The 19,167-nt window shown below is 33.5% G+C and overlaps 2 protein-coding genes across 5 annotated transcripts; one reads left to right on the top strand and one right to left on the bottom strand.

Annotated features, from left to right (window-relative positions):
- Positions 1–33: 33 nt before the first annotated feature.
- Bap55 (Brahma associated protein 55kD) lies at positions 34–3,360 on the bottom strand. Of its 3 annotated transcripts, none has more exons than XM_076623152.1 (6): positions 3,244–3,360; positions 1,725–2,070; positions 1,311–1,640; positions 985–1,236; positions 708–905; positions 34–631 (listed from the first exon to the last, which is right to left on the bottom strand). In XM_076623152.1, the coding sequence occupies exons 2-6, from the start codon at positions 2,049–2,051 to the stop codon at positions 416–418; spliced, it is 1,323 nt and encodes a 440-aa protein (XP_076479267.1). In that variant the 5' UTR covers positions 2,052–2,070; positions 3,244–3,360; the 3' UTR covers positions 34–415. The 3 variants fall into 3 exon arrangements, with proteins under 3 accessions (XP_076479267.1, XP_076479268.1, XP_033187391.1); XM_076623153.1 differs by lacking the exon at positions 3,244–3,360 and adding an exon at positions 2,712–2,835; XM_033331500.2 differs by lacking the exon at positions 3,244–3,360 and adding an exon at positions 2,286–2,441.
- fra (neogenin protein frazzled) lies at positions 2,869–18,955 on the top strand. 2 transcript variants are annotated; one of them, XM_033331468.2, is made up of 27 exons: positions 2,869–2,972; positions 3,051–3,190; positions 8,843–9,008; positions 9,090–9,229; positions 9,303–9,590; positions 9,659–9,821; positions 9,888–10,015; positions 10,098–10,257; positions 10,339–10,454; positions 10,707–11,115; positions 11,194–11,344; positions 11,443–11,571; positions 11,645–11,851; positions 11,938–12,229; positions 12,314–12,472; positions 12,549–12,754; positions 12,828–12,983; positions 13,058–13,220; positions 13,288–13,482; positions 13,662–13,700; positions 13,864–13,996; positions 14,072–14,304; positions 14,581–14,685; positions 14,818–15,029; positions 15,105–15,321; positions 15,401–15,537; positions 15,655–18,955. In XM_033331468.2, exons 2-27 carry the CDS (start codon positions 3,136–3,138, stop codon positions 15,751–15,753), a joined length of 4,458 nt encoding a protein of 1,485 aa, XP_033187359.1. In that variant the 5' UTR covers positions 2,869–2,972; positions 3,051–3,135; the 3' UTR covers positions 15,754–18,955. The 2 variants fall into 2 exon arrangements, with proteins under 2 accessions (XP_033187359.1, XP_076479250.1); XM_076623135.1 differs by lacking the exon at positions 2,869–2,972 and having other exon boundaries at positions 2,979–3,190.
- Positions 18,956–19,167: the final 212 nt, after the last annotated feature.

Here is a 19,167-nt window from a genome sequence, read left to right as displayed (position 1 = left end):
ACATATGTGGAGGAACAACAGTAATCATGAAGATTTCAAAGACACAGCCTTTTACTGCAAGTTTTTATAAAAATCTTAGTACAATTCTTTATACACCATTCTTTATAACATTTTATTGCGTCTATGTTGTGCATTAATAATAAATAAAATTTTCATGTTTGACTACATATTTTACAGATTTCAGTAATACACGTAAGTAGAACATACTTATCCATGTCTTAGGTCAATATGTAGAACACACTTAAATGAATATTATAAAAAAAAATCCAAATCTTTCATGATTGCATATCAGACTTAATTGTATCAGATGTATCAATTTATAGTTATTTCCTTAACACATTTATCAGAAATATATTTGTACAAGTACTGATAATATTATTAAGAAAGGACATATGGAAATAACTTATGTTTCTATTTAAGGACATTTTCGTTCTACTTGGCTTTTGCCGCTTTCTTCATATTCTTGGCTTGATATCCACATTTGTTGGAAAGTTCCAATTGAAGCCAAAATTGATCCACCGATCCAAGCTCCGAATCGTCGTTCAGCACATCCATTTACACTAATTAGTTTCAACCTCATACTAGATGGAATTCTCATGGAAAGATCTCGGTTTAAACGTTCCGGAAAGCCCTGTATGATATTATATGAATGTTAAAAATTATGAAAAATTGTTGATATGAAATTAACATTTTTTATTAATATATACCTGAATGAATGAATTGCCACCAGTCACAACAACACTACCATAAAGTGCTGGTCTTACATCAACATCACACATGCCTACACTAGTTGTAACAATATGACCTACTCCTAACATAGTATTACCAACCAGACCACCACGCATTTGTACCATACTGGGGTCAAAAAGTGCTTCTGGTATACGAAATCTTTCACTTCCAAAATCCTTGAAATTTTATTTTATTGTTTTATTAAATATCTAACTATTCAATTTTTTTGATAATTGTATATTACTTAATTTTTACCTGATGATATCCAGCAGGAAATTCATATTGAACTGCAGGAATTGTGGAAACAATTTTTTCATCATATGGAGTTTCTGATACTTGCAACACTGTAGCTTGGAAGTCCTGTATAAGTTTCTTTACCATATAATTATGCCAAGATTTGGTAACATCAGGTAATCCCTTCTTTCTTACCCATCTTGGTTTTTCATGATCTTTAACAACTTCTTTGCTACCCACCATGTAAGAAGGGGACAAGTCAATGTCATTATCCTGTTATTATTTTGAAAATACAGTTATCCATCTTCTACACTATCATAAAAGAATATTTACAACCATATTTATACCTGAAGAAATTGTCTGCATTGCATACTTATATAATCTCCTCCAAGTGGAGATTTAACTATTGCCTGTGTTAATACAAAACCGTCTTGAACTGGTACAGCAGAAGTATGTGTTGCACCACTGTCAACTACAATACCAGTTGCTCTACCATTTGCAAAAGCAGCAAGAACCGCATTTTTGACAAGGAAATAGGCTGGTACGTTATATTTCTCAAACATTAGTTCAGTCAGTTTTTCTCTTTTACTGCGTACATTCCATGGAGATTCAGAAAACAGTACTGGATGATATTCTGCATCTGACTGAATTACTTTGGAATAGGTATAATCTAAAACCTATTAAAACACATACTCAGATATATCTATATTCTATACACATGAAAATGAAATTTACTGTAGAATATTATATTTCTACATTACCTTCTCAAAATGATCCCAATCCTCAATCATCCCATCCTTCATGTAACTTACAACTTCCATATTGCTTCTTGGAACATGAAGTACAGTAGTATCAATATAATACTTGGTCCCAGATTGTGTAATATTGTTGTCTGGCTTTTTATCATCAATGTCCATTGGTTCTGTTTTTGTTGCTGTACAATTGCCATCTTCTCCTACGCCTATAACTGCTGGAATTTCAGCTTTAGGGGTATCTTCTTGAGCATAACCAACTCTTAAAGAATGATGACCCAAGTCAAATACTAAGGCTCCAATTTCATCTCCTCCATAAAGCATGCCGCCTGACATTTTGTTTATTTTAAAATATCTATGATAAGAATTAGATTGTTTCAGTTGAAAAATCCTCCCTTAATAACATTTAAGTTTATATAATATAGTAAACTAGCCTTAAATGTAGGTTTTTATAAAAATGATATAAATAATAAGTTTACTACAGACAAATTGGAGTGGTAACAAATATAATACTAACAAATTCGTGAATTACAATTAAATTTCTATCTCTCTCTTAACCTTATAACTCACCGTAACTTTCTTACAAAAATAACTTAATGAAATTGCAAAAATACATGCATTTGACGACTACATGAACGTTTATTTACGTATTTCTTTTAAATACAACAGAAACATAACCTCAAATCAGAAAGACGCTTGATACCGCCACCATAAACATGGTTATCTCTAGATACACACAATCGAATTTTATAATCCTTAGATCTCCTCACATGTGTGTTTCGCATAAGAATTAAAATGAAGGTATATTAATAGTTTATTGTAAACAATTGTAAAATCACGCAGCAATATCATTTTTGTAACACAATTATAATACAAAATAAGTGTATACAATATTTTTCGTATCACTTAATATTTCATTTACGTGGCAAATAAGAAATTATAAATGAGATGTATAATATGTAATAACGATGAATGTTTTGGAAGAAGTAAAATTACATTTAAAAATTATCTCCACAGAGAGACAGACGTATAGATTTTCCATCCCCAGAAATAATAAAAAACGTAGCTGGTTTTTAGGATTGTTTAAACCACCTGTTAATTCAGTAAAGTCTCAATGATGCCGCTGTTATCGCGAGATGCCCACGAAATGGCGGCGCTAGTCAGAACGTCGGTAGACTCGAGACAATGAGGAGGTGTGTAGTTGTCTTTTAGCCATGTTCTGCCGTTGGATTCGCGATAGTGTTGTGGAAAAATGAGGTTTGTGGATGCGAGACTCAATCTGTCGTTTAATGCGCGACGGTGAGTCAAAAAAATTGGCATGTATTCGCTCGACAGGACATTATATGCTCGTGCAGCAATCGTGTGAAGAAACTACACTGGGTTTTTGTACGCGTCGGAGTCTGTGACACCCGCTGGCCCAATGGAGCCGCGTATTCTTCCTATCCCGTTGGCTTTGTTGACATTCATCGTATTGGGTAAGTCTAACTTGTTCTTAGTATGAAGGTATGTTAATTTATATTATTTTTACCTGGAATAATGTATTTATCGTGAATTTCATTGAGATATCTTATTATTAGAAATTGATTTAAATCACTGGCACATTCACACGTATGAAAGGGAAAATGTAGTTGTCCGTGGAGGATAAAGTTGTCACTAGCAGATATATTATGAAAATACTTTTTCATTCATTTCTATAGCTAAAAGTGCAAAGTGATTTTATTATATCTTATCTGATGTTTTATCGATGAGCATGGAAACGGGGAAACATCATTGCGTATCGTTTTACAGTTACCACTGTTTGCATCCCGTCTAATCTAGTAGTAAGCAAATATTTACGAAACTATTCTGCGATTTTGTGTTTGCTAATCTCTTAATATTAGAGATTACGTCTTTGAAAATGCTTGAAACTTATAGCCTAGACTTCAAGCTGCAAGGTACTGATATAATTTTTTAGTCAAACGAGTAACAAAATTACGAATTCCAGATATTAATATACATTTAGAATCCGATTGTTAAATCTTATAAATCTACCTACGTATACACGCATAGACGCGTATATAGAGAACGTTACAAATTGCAAAACAGAGATCGTTTATGTTTTTGTTATGCGCAACATACTTTCATCAAGTAGAATTATTATGTAAGTAGTTGTTTAATTAAATCATTTATCACTGCGCAAGTTCGAATTAAATAACGAGCCGTTTAAGAGTCGAGACTTTATACGTCGATCAAGACGAACGAATGTATGAACGATATCATCGTGTGCATGTGAACAAGTATTTCTAACGATTAATGCTTATTTTGTAAGTGTTTTAAAAGATAAAGTTGAGAAGCACTGCATTTCGGGTGGCTATTATTGATGTAGAGAAGGATGGTAGTATAAGGGGGTGATTCGGGGTGTATTTCCGATTGCAACGATTTGGATGGAGACACATCCCTTGTCGTAATAACGAGAACTATATAGGTCCCTTGATAAAAGTAACAATGAATTGGAAGAAATTTAAACCAGAACTAGAGATCATTGTTCTACCGCATAGTACACTACAAGCGAAAATAAAAGTTTCGGACTTCTATATTACAGATTTATTATAGAGGTTACACCGCTGGAAGCATTTGTGTTTAAACACTTCAGCGGAGTATTCCAACAATGCGGCAGGCCTCTCCTTACGATTTTATCGTGATAGGAAATGCATGTGCTAAACATTCAGCGTCGCTATGTTAATCTATCTCAGCAGACCTACCCACGCAAAAAATTAAACATCCTATTCTTTTTACCATCGCACCGTATGATAAAAATATGGCCAGAATTATCCCCCTTATTATTCTTTTTGTTTGCTTTGATCATTACATACGTTCGTCTAGTTAGATATAAAGATCCATTTCCGGCTCGTCATGGTGGAGAAGTATACAAACACTGAAAGGGGTCTTAAAAGGGTGCGTTCCTCAAATAAACCAGTTAACTTTGCCCGAGATACGATTATACTGATGTGCAGTAAACTGCAGAACAATTATGGATCAATGCAAACAGAAGTTTACTAGCCTTGTGAACCCTCGAGTTTCAGTTCGATGAACTGAAACTCTATATTAATTGATCCAATGTGAAAAAAGGATTGGGAATCTTTCCTTGTGTTTTTCCATTTTCTCTTATACAATGTGCGCATATAAGGACTTGTTCGTGATGTATGTCCAGTGTACGAAGATCCACTCTAACGCTGGTAGCCCAAATACGGAATGGATCGTACAACATACAGGCGTTCAAATGTAATCCATGTAAAGTGGTATTTACAAACGTGTGTATTCTGCGACTGATGTCGTAACGACACCTTAATGGTCAGCGCCCACGCGATGTATGTGCGTGCATATTGATATATGGGGTGATTTACCTAAGATATTTTCTTTCATCTTGATAAAGAATTCTTAATTAATTTTAATCATTTACTTCGTTTCGATTATTTGTTTTGAAAAGAAATTACACTCGTTCAAACGTGTAATACGGTAGCAATTCTATTACCGCTATACTAAGGTATAGGTATGCATGTGAGTGTGTTATCCTTTCAAGGCAGTACGTTGCTTCCTTGATTCTCATTCTTCTTTGACGTTTCGTGGAACAGCACCTTGAACGGAAGTAACAGTCACGGTACAAAGAAGATACGAGAGAGAAAGATGGAAGAATCCGGTTCGAGGAATAAATGTATCAGTCGCAAAAATCAATCTTAGATTCCCGTGGCTTATCCATACGTCTTAACGTCACCCGACAACCCCGACTTTGTAAACGATTAATTGATTTCCCTGTAGGAGGGTCGCAACATCTTTCTCCCCATCGTTTCCGATTCATCAGTATTTATGAGTCACTGTGTAGATTTGTCGTACCGCGATGTATATGTACCTTGCCTTCCTTCACGGTCTGTTCGTCACATGTCGAGTACTTTTACCGCGTTTTTCAACATTCTCCCTCCTTCCCTTGCCAACTTCTACAGACGTACGAACTCGCTCCGCAAATTAATCCGCGTTGTGAAAAAATTCAGGAGATTTATTGACGCGCGGAAATTCATGAGAGGTGACGAATGCGTTCAAGCATTTGTGAATCGAAAAAAAGACAAGAAAAAGAACGAGGTTAAATTATTTCTTACCAGGTAATTAAATTAAAAGATACAGTATGGTTATGGATATAGGGGGAAAGTACCATTCTCAAGTTATTCTACCGCAGTCATAATTGTTCTATGAAACTCAATAAAATGGTTGGCGATGCGAAATGATCCTTACGTCGATGACGTGAACCTTATTTTCAGGAAATTATTCGATACATCTAACTTGTTCGAGATAACATCAAGACTTGTAAGATTGTACGTGATACTCTCGTTTTTCTTCTTTCTCTCTCTTCTTCTGTCTGATTCTTAGTATTTCTTTCTCTCCCGTTATGCTACTAAACAAGATGTATAAACTGATGTCTGATAGAAAATAAGGTGCAGTGGTTGTTCCCGCGACAGATTTACCTCGCGCATGCATTGCAATGGTTTTCCTCTTGATCTATTTCGGTATGCCGTGCGGTAGGTTGTCGCCCGCGCTCATAAATCAAATAGTCAGACGGCGAACGGTTTATTTTCCTTGAGAATGCACCGTCGTGGCGCTATCGGGCGCCAAATTTCGCACGTTCCTTCCTTTCTCTTCTTCCCTTTTTCTTATTCCCTTCGAAGCATCCACTTTTATATCTTCGCAATAGGGATTAATGGGATTAATCTAGAAATACAAAAATATCAAAAGTTCGAAAATCGAAATATTTGAATAATAATTACCTTGTGCAAAATAATTTTAGTATTTTTGTAACCTATGACTTTAAATGAATTGATTGATATATAATATGTTATATTTCATGAAACTTCTCTTTTCAGCATCCACCTTTACACTTTCGCAATGATTAATGTTCAAGTAGTATCGTTGAGTTATAGATAACTATAATTTATGGCAAATCATTAAAATTCATAGTATTTCATTTAACTTTGTATTTGACATTTTTCATGATTAGAATAATATAATCAAATTAAATTAAAAATTCCAAAAGTAAGTAATCTAACCTATAATTGTTACGGTCCCCAATAACTTAATGATACCACTTATGAATTAATGGGATTAATCTTGAAGCGTAAAAATATCAAAAGTTCAAGAACTATGTTCGAAAACCGCAAGCATTGATCCGATCGATTCAACGAAATAATTCATACTATTTCATAGGTTTTTTGACTACGCGAAGTTTGCTGCATTAGCGTGGTGGTAAAAATTGAAATTATTATTAGACACATTATAATGAAAAAGCGACGAATAGAATTTGAACGAAGAAAGAAGTTTAATATGAAAGAGATATAAATTACTTCTGTCGATCGCTGAAGACGTGTTTGTTCCTCCGCGAAGGTTGCACAGGAAGGTGACAGACCACCGTGAGCGTGAAACTGTAACCCAATAACCGACAGTGCTTCTCAATTTTATGGAAGTATCGATTGAACTAGTTATTACTAAAATTGATACGATTACTCATTATTTTTTAAGTAATTGTATAATGTTGATATTTGTCATGTTACTAAATACGGAATTGATCACTATTAGAAATATTTGACAATTTTGTGTACTATTAACTAGGGATCGTAACCATTATAAGCGAAATTAAAAAAGTTATGGTATAAGAATTCATATCTTAGTTTAAATGATTTTAATTATGAATAAACATTATAGATGGTTAAAAACCTTTTCGATATTTTTCATAAAATTCTGAGAATAACTGTTATTTTTAGTCTCTGTCATTATCAGATTCGTTGTTGATAATTTACAGAAATTCTGGCATAAAAAATCGCTACTTTCTACTATTAGGACAACCAAAAGAAGTGAAAGATTGCTTTCAAATATCTAGCTTTGCACCACTAACTATTATTAATTTGAATAAATATAAGGAATTCTTCTTTCCTTGGGGTTATTGATACCTGACCATACTTGGAATTATGAAAAAGAAGCAATATTACATTAACGGTGTATTAAGTAAAATTATTTCAATATGCCTACAAGGGTCTTGTAACATTTTCATTCATAGAGCTTCTTAATATTTTTTCAACGGCTTTTCCTTGATAAGAAAGTTCAGCGATGAGTTACCTGTACCGAAAGATCATTGGTCGGAGAAAATTTTCGCAATTATCTGCGTATAATGCGACTCTTTTAAAGAGAAGATCCTTAAGAATTTCTTGAGAGAACTCTAACGAGCTGGCTAGAATTCTTCGGCCGTGTCGATCTTTAAGGTCTGCTGCGTGAATGTAGATAAAGAAACAAAACCGTTTAATACGAAATATCTCATTGTTAAACAATATTTCAAATAATTGAAACGCCGCGATAAACTGCCAACGAATTTACACGTTCTTAACTTCATAAAGAGATTATTCAGAAATTCTTTTTGTTCGTTGTTATTTGTTCTGTAAAAAGGAATAATCCGTAAGCATATCGATTGCTTGGAATTAAACAATAGGGTCTAGGCATTCACTGGAAATCGTTCGCATCACGTCCCATAAAATGGCTCCTTCAGATTTTTCTTATTTCTTTGTTCTGACAAAGAATTATTCAGAAAAGATGTTGAATCGTCCTGCGTCGTCGTTCTATACGTGGTATCGGGCGATCGCAAAGCCCTACAAAAGAAAGAAAAGAAAGGAAAAAAAGAAGAATTTAGGCACTCGGCTCGGGTGTCTCGTTAAAGGGCTAAAGGGTGCTTGCGTAGGGTTGCCGACCCTTCATCCCCACTCTTCTCTCCAGTTACTTTACAACACACTCGTATCTCTCCTCTTATACCTAAACCTCTAATAATTTTTTCAACATGTACCATTATGATACTTATCCACCTACGCACGTATGAGATAACTTACCAAAACACAATTGAGACTTGATGATGTTATGGCTATAATGTTATCCTTTATCCCTCTGTTAGTTGGTAAGATAGATGCTCATTAAAACTTCGCTTTACAAAATTTTTGTAGCAATTTTTGTAGAAATTTTTTGTAGCGCATTTAGGTAATGTTTAGGAAAGTGATAGAATAAATTTATATCCTTAATTTTATTTGTTAAGAATTATAATTAAAAATAGTATTTTCTTGTAACAGCTAATGCAGGTGGATTGTATTTTACTATCGAGCCACAAGATGTAGTGGTTGAACAGGAAAGTCCTGCTAGATTAGATTGTGAAGCAAAAAGTGATTTTGGAAAACCCAGTATACAGTGGAGAACTGACGATGGACAACCGATTAATTTTATTGGAGATAGTTACCGGTAAGGGTATTAAGGTCTAAAACGATATTACTTTGTTCTTAGATGAAGGTTTTCTTTTATCATGCCTTTTTCTTTTTATAGATCTCAATTAGCTAATGGATCTTTGTATATAAATAGTGTTAGGAATAGTAGTCTGGTATTGACTGGAAGCTATCAATGTTTAGCTTCTGTAGATGATGTTGGGGCTATTGTTTCTCGAACTGCCACAATTAAAATTGCAAGTTAGTATTTAGGACCAATATAAGCTTTTCAAGTTATTGTGAATCAAAATCATGTAAAAATGTTGTTTTAAAGGTTTGCCAGGATTTGAAAGAGAACCTCAAGATACTATGGTTTATCCAGGACAAATTGCATATTTAAGTTGTACACTTCTCACATCCTCCAGTTCATTGATTATACAATGGTTAAAAGATGAACATCCATTGCTGCTTGATGATAGAATGACAATTTTGCCATCAGGTGCATTAGAAATTGATGATGTTAATATACAAGATGTTGGATCATACAGGTGTAGTGCTAGTAGTTATGGACAATCTAGACTCAGTAATAAAGCACAATTAGGATTGTTAACAAGTGATATTGGTTAGTGTAAATCTTTAAACATGATCTCTATAAACTAGCAGATATTAATTTGTTACCTGCTGCTATAGATCAAGAAAGTACTCCACCAGTCTTTATTGCTAAGCCATTACAACAAATGACTATTGAAGAATCAACAGTCACACTTGAGTGTGCTGCCAATGGCTACCCAAAACCAAGTATACTTTGGTTGAAAGATGGTGTTGCCATTGATTTAACATCTTTTCAATCTAGGTATGCAGTCAAGATGTATATAAGATGGAGAAGTTGAATTTTTAAGCTTCTTTTTTAATTGTTTAGGTACAGTAGAGTTGCTGCTTCCAGTCTTGTGATAAGTAATGTTCAAGAAATAGATGATGGTTCTTATCAATGTCGTGCAGAAAATGAAGTTGAAACATTAGATGCAGCTGCTGATTTAATTGTACAAGGTATTCTAATTTCACTATCAGTATTTCCACATATTCATTTTATTCTACACTATTTGATGCTATATCATTGTTTTATTATTAGTTCCACCAAGATTTATTAGAAAGCCAGAAGATAAGGTAGCTAGTGAAAATCAAGATTTAGAATTTGAATGCGAAATTTATGGCAAACCAGAACCGAAAATTACATGGCTCAAAAATGGAGAACGTATTACCTTAAGCGCATACTGGCAAATTGTGAATGGGTATGTTTACTAACTATCACTGAAAATGGATCAAAATAATTCATAGAGTATAAGAAATTGAAATAAATGTTTCTTTCTTAGTTACAACCTTAGAATTAACGGCCTACTACTGATAGATGCTGGAATCTTCCAATGCATAGGAACAAATTCTGCTGGAAGTGTACAAGCTGCAGCACGTTTAACAATTAATCAGCCTAGTGAGTTCTGCAATTGAAATTATCTATATTCAATTTCCTATATGTACAATCTAAATAATTTTTTGTAGTAAAATTTATTTTTGCGTTTATTTAATATATTTATTAGTTTATATATTTTTTATTTATTTATTTGAGAGCATAACGTATATTATATTTAATTTCTATTTTTTTTTGTACAAATTTTAATTTAATTATTTTCCATTTGTGTTTCCTCCTTTTTTAACTGTGTTGCATGCTAACATATGTATTCAGAAAAGGCAAATCCCCATAAATCAACTACCCCAAAGACAGTTCCTAAAAAGAAGTTACTATTGCATCGGCAATTGTATAATAAAACGTGGCAGCACCCAAGTACCCTTTTAGGTCACACAATGTCTGCATTTACCCCCAATCCACCGCTTTCCATTGGTCCCTCTGATGATCCTGCAGATCTGCCTGGATCTGTTAAATTTCCTAATTCCCTTTACGACCCAAAATCCCATTTTGTAGATGACACAGACAGCTTGGAGTCAATAGAAGGAAGTGTCCCGTCAGCACCAAGGAATTTAAGTCACGTCATTGTCACTGCTAGATTCGTAACTTTACGGTGGCAAGAACCCGAGAATAGAAATGGAGAGATTCTAAATTACTATATTTATTACAAACAAGAAGGTGTTCAAAGGTGACAATTAGTTCCTCGATAAATGCACTTATGGTTCGTGTTTAGTTGCGTCTTCTATACAATAGTAAAATCTTACAGAGAACGAGTTACTCATAGGCAACAAAAATTAGAGGCAGTAATACAGGGTTTACAACCAAGTATGACGTATCAATTTCGAGTGGTCGCCGTGAATGAAAGAGGGATGTCCGGAATGTCCAGTGAAATATTACAAGTTACCACACTTACTGAGGTCTGTCTATAATTTCAAACATATCTAGTAAATTAAACTTATTATTTCTATTATTATTATTATTATTATTAAGTATTACAAACTTATTATTGCAATAGGCCAATGTCCCTGGACCTCCACTGAATTTAGAGGGACATGCTACAAGCAGTGTGAGCATTGCGTTATCTTGGGAAAAGCCACAAGTAGTCAATGGAAGAATTTCTAAATACATAATTACATTTGTAGAGGTATATCGTTTTGAATAAAAGATGTTAATAATTACTTAATATAATGTATTAAATTTAAAATTTTTACTTAAAGGGTGACAATGAGGACATAACGCGTGAAACTACTAGTACGATGCACGAATTAGTAGATCTCGTGCCTTATACGGAATATAGTATTAAAGTTCAGGCTGTAAACGAGAACGGTCCTGGCGTGTTTAGTAGAGATATCGTAGTCCGGACTTATAGTGCACAACCTACTCAACCACCACACAATGTTACAGTAGAACCAGTTAGTCCTACAGTGGGTATTACATTTAGAATTCCATAGATAAAAATATTGAACAATTCGAGTATCATTGTATAGCTTTTTGCTATTTTTGTTTTTAGAGTATTATAATAAGATGGGAACCGCCACTCGAAGGACAAAATGGAATTGTCACTGGTTATAAAATTCGTTATCGTCGTTACGATCGCGGTTCACAGCCGGTAACTATAACAACTGAAGGAAATCAACGTTCACGAGTACTCACTGGACTTGAAAAACATGTTGTTTATCAAGTTCGTATATGTGCCTTAAACGTTAATGGAACTGGACCTTGGACAGAATGGATACAGATAGAAACATACGAAACCGAATCTGATGAAAACCGAGTGCCAAATACACCCAGCAACTTAAGAAGTTAGTAAGCTCTTAAAACTTTTTATGTTACTGTGAGCTTTAATTCATATATGTTAAACATATTTTTTGTTTATATATTTACAGCAAAAGTAATGTCTGATTATATACAAGTTTTTTGGAATCCACCGAAAGATCAAAGTATTAAAGTAAAGGGATATAAACTTGGATGGGGAAAGGGAGTCCCTGATGTTGAAGTTCGACTTCTTGATGGAAAAGAACGGTCTTTTACTATAGATCAATTAGGTGAATAGTCAAATTTGTAGTTTCATGAAGTCATAAACGTGTTAGATATGTTATATTATCTTTCTTTTTTATTTAGAACCAATCACTGAGTATGTTATATCACTAAGAGCAACGAATGATGCTGGCGATGGTCAACCAGCATATGCAAACGTGAGAACTACGGAACGTTCTGTATCTGAATTTTCTGTGCCTTTACTACCGCCTGTTGGTCTTAAAGCCGCTGTTCTGTCTGACACTACAGTCGTACTATACTGGACTGATACAACCTTGCCAAAAACTCAAGTACGTAAATGTTTATATTAATATACTATACTAAATTAGGAAACCTTATTAAAAAGAAATAATAACATTACAGTTCGTAACGGATAATCGATATTACGTAGCACGTTATACGTCACATCATCATAGCAGCAACCCTCGTTATAAATATCATAATGCAACTGATCTTAATTGCATGATAAATGATTTAAAACCCAATACGATATATGAATTTGCAGTCAAGCTTGTTAAGGTATTTATAATTTATTATTTCGAAGAATATCTAATTATATATAAGGGTATTTAAATAACTTAGTAATTATTTAGGGAAAACGAGAATCGCTATGGAGTATGGTTGTTACGAATCAAACTCAAGAAGCTGCACCTAGTTCCGCGCCCAGGGATTTGATGATTCAGAGTATCGGAGACCGTCCAACTTCAGTTTTAGTGCGTTGGCAACCTCCTAAACAACCAAATGGACCAATTACAGGTACTCATTAATACTTTTAATAGTAGTGTAAAGTGTATAATAATAATGATGCATACATTTGTTTCAGGATATATTACTTTTTATTCGATTGATAATACGAAATGGGATCGTGATTGGTTATTGGAAGCCGTAGTTGGAGATAAAACTGAGTGCATTGTGAAGGGCCTCCAACCAAGTACAACCTACTACTTCAAGATCCAAGCACGGAATTCAAAAGGATACGGTCCTTTTTCTACAACTGTTCCATTCAAGACGCCTCAAAGTAAGCATTTAATTCTTATAAGTGTATATGCACGTACTACACAATTTTTTTAGTTTCGAAAGTTTGTTCAGTGTTCCGTATATAGTGCTATTTATAGTGACTACTATATCTTTATATCTCTTCATATCGTATGTGTTATGTCGGTGTCTTATTACTATATTTTTTTATTTCTATGCTAGGCAGTGGTATGGATGTCTATGATGAATTGCATGATCGAGGTAAGACATTATTCTTCTTTAGTTTTTTGTTTTTAGCATAGCATGTACTTTAAAGTGTAAATTGAGTGATGAGAGGTAATGTAAATACTGCATTGTGATTGCACTATCATCAATATTACTGTCGTTACTGTTACAACTACTAAACTTTGGAATTAATTTACAGATGGACGTGGACTTTCAAATTTCTTAATCTATGTTATTGTGGGTTCTTCTATTGTTTTAACCACTGGTATAACAGTGGTGGTTGTAATTGTATGTTGCAAGCGCAATCCAGATTCGCCTGATAGGAAGAAAGGGTATGTATTATATATATATTTACAATATGTTTTGTATAACATTATTTTTACAAAAATTACAATTGTAATGTGTAGATACATGAAAGACACAAATCAAAAAACAAACATTAAACCGCCCGATTTATGGATTCATCATGATCAAATGGAATTGAAAGCTCTTGAGAAATCTTCAATAAATGGAGAGGCATCTACTAGCGGTGTAGCTAGTAATACCTTACCTAGGTCAAATAACCAGGATTATAATCAAGAGAATGTGCACGGAAATTCTAGTTCATTGGATAAACGTACTTACGTACCAAGTTACATGGGTAAGTTTTTGAAGATAATATTTTTCAACAAAACACTTCATCACATCAAACACAATACTTACAAGATTTTATTCATTTCATTGAATTTTTAGCTCTCCATATATTTTATTATGGTTATACAAATATTTAATACCATTTCTAACATAATTAGGTAGTTTTAATGATTTTTTATTTGCCATTAGAACCTCGGTTAAGATTTTTTAGAAAGAAAATTCTATTTTGTTTATCATTTTCCTGATTTTTGTATTCGGTTTATGTTTACTCACTCAACATTAGGTAACACTGATGAGAAGTGCTCAACCCTGAGTAGACAACATAGTCGAGGAAGCCATAAACCTAAACTCATTACACTTCCCGTTGACAGTGCATCTTTACATCAACGTAAGTAATAGTAAAATTAAGCGAGGAGATGTAATGTTTTATGACTATAGTATATAATATTGATTTGTATAAAATAATATTAATGAAATGTAATCTCTTAAGCTGTATGACAAAGTACTGAACTTGTTACAGCTATAGCGACGGCCACACCGATTGTAAACACAAGCATGTCACAGCCAACAATTCATACATCATGCAGTGATACGCCATCCGTGAGACAGAATTATCCTCGAACTGTAGCACAATACAGTTTAAGTCGAGCACACATTACTTTAGAACCAACACCGGAATCGAGTCCAGACTCTTGTAATATTTCAACTTCGTATGAACCAATGCAAAGTCAAGTAAGATTCTTATACAGTTGGTAATAAACACTTAAATAAAGAATCCCATTTCATATAAATTATTTATATTTAAAGCAATTATCATATGGTACAAGTGGTCAGTCCTATAGTGGAAATACTCAATACGCTTCAGGACACTATAGCAATAATAATCAACCATCAAGTGTAGGTGGTGGAGTTGATGGTGGTAGCGGTAGTAAAAGGATGCAGGGACATCCTTTGAAAAGTTTTAGCGTGCCAGCACCTCCACCTCAGTCTGCACCTTCAACACCAGCCCAACAAAAACACGGCGGTGAGCCCCATCGTTTATTGTTTTTATAGCCTATCTCATCTTGCATGTGTATTATGATATTTTTTGTTGTGTTCTTTAGTTTCTCAAGTAACAGTAAGACCTACAATGTCTGGAAGTCCATACAAGAAACCACAAAGTTCTACACAGTTAGCAAAGAATAGATTAGCCTCAGTTTCAAATCCGGTGCACACTTCGGAAGAAGTTGAACGGTTGAAGGTAATCTTTTAATTTTATATCATAGTGTTATAAAGAAAAGATAAAGGAATTTCAACTACTTCTATTACATTCGATCATGAGATAAGATGCTGAACTATTTGTTTTTATTTTTTACAGCCTTCTTACAGTACAGAAGAATTAAATCAAGAGATGGCTAATTTAGAAGGCCTTATGAAAGACCTAAATGCCATAACAGCATCTGAATTTGAGTGCTAGAAGAGGTTCCTAAACCTTGTGCCATCTCAATTCAATAGACTGCAATGATACATTCTCAATGTTAGTACCTGAGAAATAGATGTAACAATTATGTTACACGTCGAAACTCTTGACGAAGTTTATACGCAAAAAAAAAAAACATAATTGGCAGTGTATAATCGATGACCGATGAACGGCCCCGATATCGAACTTTTTGAACAATTCATTTGAAAGCTGTAATCCCAGTGATATTGGACTAGAACGAGTTCTTTCCTAGTCAATTTGCTTTTTCCTCTGGTACTAACGTTGCTTTTTACGATAAAATGCAAAGTATACTTGCCAATGTATTCTGACACTGCCACATTCTTGTAGCGAATTTGTATTTTGCAAGAACGTTGAGTAGTATGGTTTGAAAGTGTTGATGAAAGAATTGAACATTTTATTACGGACTTTTAACGGTGTATTTTTGTGCATACGGTGTGCGCAAGTCAATCTAAATGGAAGGAAATGGTAAGTTCGATTCTTATCGATGATCTTTCAACGCGAATAGATTATGTTAAATTAATAATTCAATGAATTCACAGCGAAGAGAAACGGTTTGAATGTTTTTTCAATTTTTATACGTGAGAAAATGATGGGTAATTTCGCGATTATCTTTTATATGCATCATAAAAAAAGTAACGATCTTGCCTAAAAAAGCGAAAAACAAAAGAATTCGTATTGCATCCAAAAACTCACGCGCTCTTTGCCATGATTTTGTAACTTATACTCATAAGAGAGAGTACATTTTATATATCAGTAATATCGACTGCCATACTTACGCTTAGGATGGCTAGATCACGTGAGTCTCTTAATCGAACAATTAATGGTTCATTACACATAAGGCGGACAGTAGGAATATATTTTCTATTTTTTTATCCGTCAGAATGTTTTTCATAACATTTTATCAATGTTCGATAATAGGTTTTATACGGTATGGTACTTTCAAGTTAGTTATTTTAGTATTAGTCGATTAAAATACAATAAATCATCAAGAAGTTTTACTAATTTTATATTATTTATAAAATGTATTAAACGTTGCCTGTAATTTGACGAATTATATTTAACAGGCTGAAATATTTTTCATTTATACAAAATCTCAACGTTTTTGAACACTGTGTAATGGCCTTAAAACATTTTTGTATTAAGTTGACCTATACTCAGTGGCTTTGGCAGCTTAATAAGGAACTTTGTTCCTATTTACGGAAGAACGTACGCGTATACTTTTAAAGCAACAATGTAGTATTACGATCTCATTGAGAAATTATTTTAGGGTTACAAGTGAACATCGAGTATGGGTATTATAATAAGCTGTATAGCATACGAGAATTAAGAATTTGAATATCGCGCGTCTTGTCGTAAGAATCTCATGTATCGATTACACGATACGTTTTCAGCGAGATATCGATAGTATCGATAGTGTTTATATATTTAAAATTTCGATAGTTCGTTTAACTTTTAAATAAGCATTATGTTTCTAACGTCCAGTTAAGGTACGTAAGTCGGTCTAATTAATAGAATTAAATTAAATTTTAGAGTCGTTTTTGCAAACTATTTTTTATCCAATATTTAGAAATTGTTTGTAAGTACTATATGTTATTTCGTTTGAATAGATTTCAACAGCACATCTATTGATGACTTGCAATAGTGCAGGTACTTTGCAAGAAATGAAAACAATCGAATTTCTCTGTCATATTCGAAACGATGACGACGGACAGATTGTCACATAGGATATTAAAGCGGCAGTTCTTTGACCATATCCGTCGAAACACATAGTTAATACATATTTCCTTCCAATGCTAGGAATCTGCTACGTAATAAATTTTTTACAATGTTTTATTGCGATATATACGCAGGTCTCTTTAGTATTAATAAAAGAGAGACTTTGGAAGATGCAGGATAAAAGTAATGATTCTAACTTGAGACATATAAGAAGAAATGCGATCAGGTAATTTCTCATGTAGTATTCCGTATTATACCACCTTTTTAAGCACTTTTGTATTTTCTTAACGTTGAATATAATTGTACAAAAGTCCAACGCGTAAAGGACAATGCACCAAGACTCCCGTTGCGGCAAAGCCTAATATGGAAAATAGTACAAAGCAATATGTGATACTCTATTGTTTGTGATGCAATGCCAGTCGTGAATTATACGAAAGAAATCATCGGCTCGTCCAGAGTATTACATATTACTCGAATATTTGCTGCTAGACGGGAAGTATACCATTCATCTTGAGCAACGCGAAGCGAACTTCTTTTATCGTCGGCTTAGCTCTGATTAGAGAGTTATTCAAACTAGTATTAAGATATATGTATTCGCGACAATGCACGATTTCGATTCATTCTCATCTCCTGTCTCGAATATTACAGTTTTCTTGGATAGAGAAAATATTACGAACAAAGTGGCTGTACGCTTAATAGAGCAAAAATAATTCTAAATAATTTTCGAATGTTTTTCGTTTATGTCGAAATCGGAGATATTTTATAAATGTTTTAAGATTGGCACAATGGAACTGTGTGAGTACATGTGAGCTATACCGATAAGAAAAGAACCGCTTGTATATTAAATATATATATAAAATTTGTAACTATTGCGTGATTCAAAGGGCGATTTAGCTCTTTGTAATTAAAAAGAAAGGAACGGGCCTATAAAAAGGCCTGCAGAAATATTTTACCACAAAAGTATAGTAGATATATATAAAATATATATTTATCTATGTAAAATTATTATTTATTGATTTTTATGTATACTGAAAATATTGAGGATAAATGAATATTGCAAGATGCTAGAGGCTGGTTGGTTTTAATCATTTCCATTGATATATCGTTGTGATCATTGCTATCATTGTCATTATCATTACATGTCATTCTATTCATTGTCGTTCATTATTCTTCTCTTCGATCAGTGTCTTATGAATTTGTTAGGATTAGTATGAAAGTTCGGCGATAATCGGAAACTAAAAAAGAAGCTACAGGCCACTGATGTATGTATATAGATAGAACACCGCTACTTTATAAAGTAATTAAGTATTTATATACATATACATATAGCCATTATAAAATATAATTATTATATTTGTACAATACATATAAGGCAGCCATCTCTAATGAAACATTCATAACAAGTGTGTGATAATATTTGTAAAACTTGATATCCAATAAACAATCTTATGTTCTTTACAAATTATCATTTCAGTTTTTTTGTATGCTAGGTGAAGGAGAAATCGCAGATGTTGAGAAAAGGAGATATAAAGACATATGGGATCCTGCCTTTCTTTCAGTTTCAATATTATCCAATAATTGCTGTGGCAGAATTAAGTACGTAAGAGCAAAAGAAGTTCATTTTCAAAATTCTTGCAGAATGGCGCTAATTTACATCAAGAAATTTCAAATATT

The sequence above is a fragment of the Bombus vancouverensis genome, chromosome 12, assembly GCF_051014615.1.
Source record: "Bombus vancouverensis nearcticus chromosome 12, iyBomVanc1_principal, whole genome shotgun sequence".
Lineage (NCBI taxonomy): Eukaryota > Metazoa > Arthropoda > Insecta > Hymenoptera > Apidae > Bombus > Bombus vancouverensis.
The sequence above is the reverse complement of the archived record's forward strand: the minus strand, read 5'-3'. Positions and strand labels throughout refer to the sequence as shown.

Excerpts from the sequence above, each read along its gene's own strand:
- fra (XM_033331468.2), top strand. The coding sequence starts at position 3,136 with ATGGAGCCGCGTATTCTTCCTATCCCGTTGGCTTTGTTGACATTCATC. Across the intron at positions 9,822-9,887 it reads TTAACATCTTTTCAATCTAG|GTACAGTAGAGTTGCTGCTT; the intron begins GTATGCAGTCAA and ends TTAATTGTTTAG. Across the intron at positions 12,755-12,827 it reads CAACCTTGCCAAAAACTCAA|TTCGTAACGGATAATCGATA; the intron begins GTACGTAAATGT and ends ATAACATTACAG.
- Bap55 (XM_076623152.1), bottom strand. The coding sequence starts at position 2,051 with ATGTCAGGCGGCATGCTTTATGGAGGAGATGAAATTGGAGCCTTAGTA. Across the intron at positions 1,641-1,724 it reads ATTGGGATCATTTTGAGAAG|GTTTTAGATTATACCTATTC; the intron begins GTAATGTAGAAA and ends GTGTTTTAATAG. Across the intron at positions 1,237-1,310 it reads AATGCAGACAATTTCTTCAG|GATAATGACATTGACTTGTC; the intron begins GTATAAATATGG and ends AAATAATAACAG.